The following is a 1,427-nucleotide window of genomic DNA, read 5'->3' as shown; positions in this document are numbered from 1 at the left end:
CATGTTGGCCAGGCTGTTCTTGAACTCCTGACCTCAGGTGAGGTCTGCCCGCTTTGGCTTCCCAAAGTGCTGGGATTACAGGTGTGAGCCACCACATCCGGCCTTAAGGTTTTTAAAGTCTAGGAAATGAAATTGCTCAAGTAGCTCATTTAAAAAGTAAGCATCCATACCTTCTGCTTCAGATCATGCTGATATTCCAAATTACAATGAAGTATAAACAAATAGTCTATTTTGACTATTTAAAAATGGCCGCTGGGCACAGTGGCTCACACCTCTAATCCTAGCACTTTGAGAGGCCAAGACGAGAGGATTGCTTGAGTCCAGGAGTTTGAGACCAGCCTGGGCAACATGGTGAGACCCCCATGTCTCTTTTTTTTTCTTTTTTTTTGAGACAGGGTCTCACTTTGTCACTCACACTGGAGTGCATTGGCGCAGTCCCAGCTCACCACAACTGCCACCTCACAGGCTCAAGCAATTCTTCTGCTTCAGCCTCCTGAGTAGCTGTAATTACAAGTGCACACCACCACACCTGGCTAATTTTTATATTTTTAGTAGAGATGGGGTTTTGCCATGTTGGCCAGGCTGGTCTCGAACTCCTGACCTCAAGTGATCCACCCGCCTCGGCCTCCCAAAGTGCTGCATTACAGGCATGAACCACCAATCCCGTCCAGAGACCCCATCTCAAAAAAATTTTTTAAACATTAGCTGTGGTGGCATGTGCCTATAATCCCTGCTGCTTATGAGGCTGGTGCTGGAGGATCAGTTGAACCAGGAGTTCAAAGTTGCAGTGATCCATGATCACACCACTGCCCTCCAGCCTAGGTAACAGGGGAGACTCAGCCACTAGAAAATCATATATAGAACTGATTGTTAAAGAAGTTGTTGACCTCTTAGAATTAAAAACCAACAAGATAAGATTAAAACAAAAAACAACAACAAAAAGAATTAAAAACCAACACCAAATTTGTTGTACTCCTTTCAGTTTTGTTTTGTTATGTTGCTCATAAATTTTTTACATTTTTTTCTTCTCATTCTTTTTTGTTTTCCTTTTGTTCATTTAATTCTATACCATGTAACTCCGTGTGTTAGGCTAGTAGCATTACCAAAGAGCTCCAGGGGAGAGAGCTAAAGCTTACTAACCTTCAGGAAAATTTGAGTGAAGTCAGTCAAGTGAAAGAGACTTTGGAAAAAGAACTTCAGATTTTGGTAAGTACCTGTTGGGAATCTGAATCTCAGGGTTTCTGGCCACTTCCTGTTTTAAAAAAATCCTCCAGTAAGAAATATTGTAGTTGTTTGCTTTCTCTTTCTAAGTGTTGATTCAGCTTGAGTGTATTAGTTATTGGCTGGTAAATAATTGTCCCTCCAGGAGAGTCAGATCAAACCCAAACTAACAGCCAAGGTAGGTATTACTTTTTTTTTTTTTTTTT

The 1,427-nt window shown here is 41.5% G+C and overlaps 1 protein-coding gene across 23 annotated transcripts in view; it reads left to right on the top strand.

Annotated features, from left to right (window-relative positions):
• Positions 1-1,427, top strand: part of CLIP1 (CAP-Gly domain containing linker protein 1) — a 141,335-nt gene that overhangs the window by 76,241 nt on the left and 63,667 nt on the right. For 18 of the 23 annotated variants that reach the window (XM_037744215.1, XM_037744214.1, XM_037744209.1 and 15 more), the window contains one exon: positions 1,090-1,206. The exons of the other annotated variants lie outside the window; for them this stretch is intronic. In XM_037744215.1, the coding sequence (XP_037600143.1) occupies positions 1,090-1,206 (117 nt within the window). The remainder of the gene's footprint in view (positions 1-1,089; positions 1,207-1,427) is intronic. 23 annotated transcript variants of the gene reach the window in all.

This window comes from Cebus imitator, unplaced genomic scaffold, assembly GCF_001604975.1.
Source record: "Cebus imitator isolate Cc_AM_T3 unplaced genomic scaffold, Cebus_imitator-1.0 Scaffold169, whole genome shotgun sequence".
NCBI lineage: Eukaryota > Metazoa > Chordata > Mammalia > Primates > Cebidae > Cebus > Cebus imitator.
Note: the sequence above shows the minus strand (reverse complement) of the source record. Positions and strands in the feature narration are given on the sequence as shown.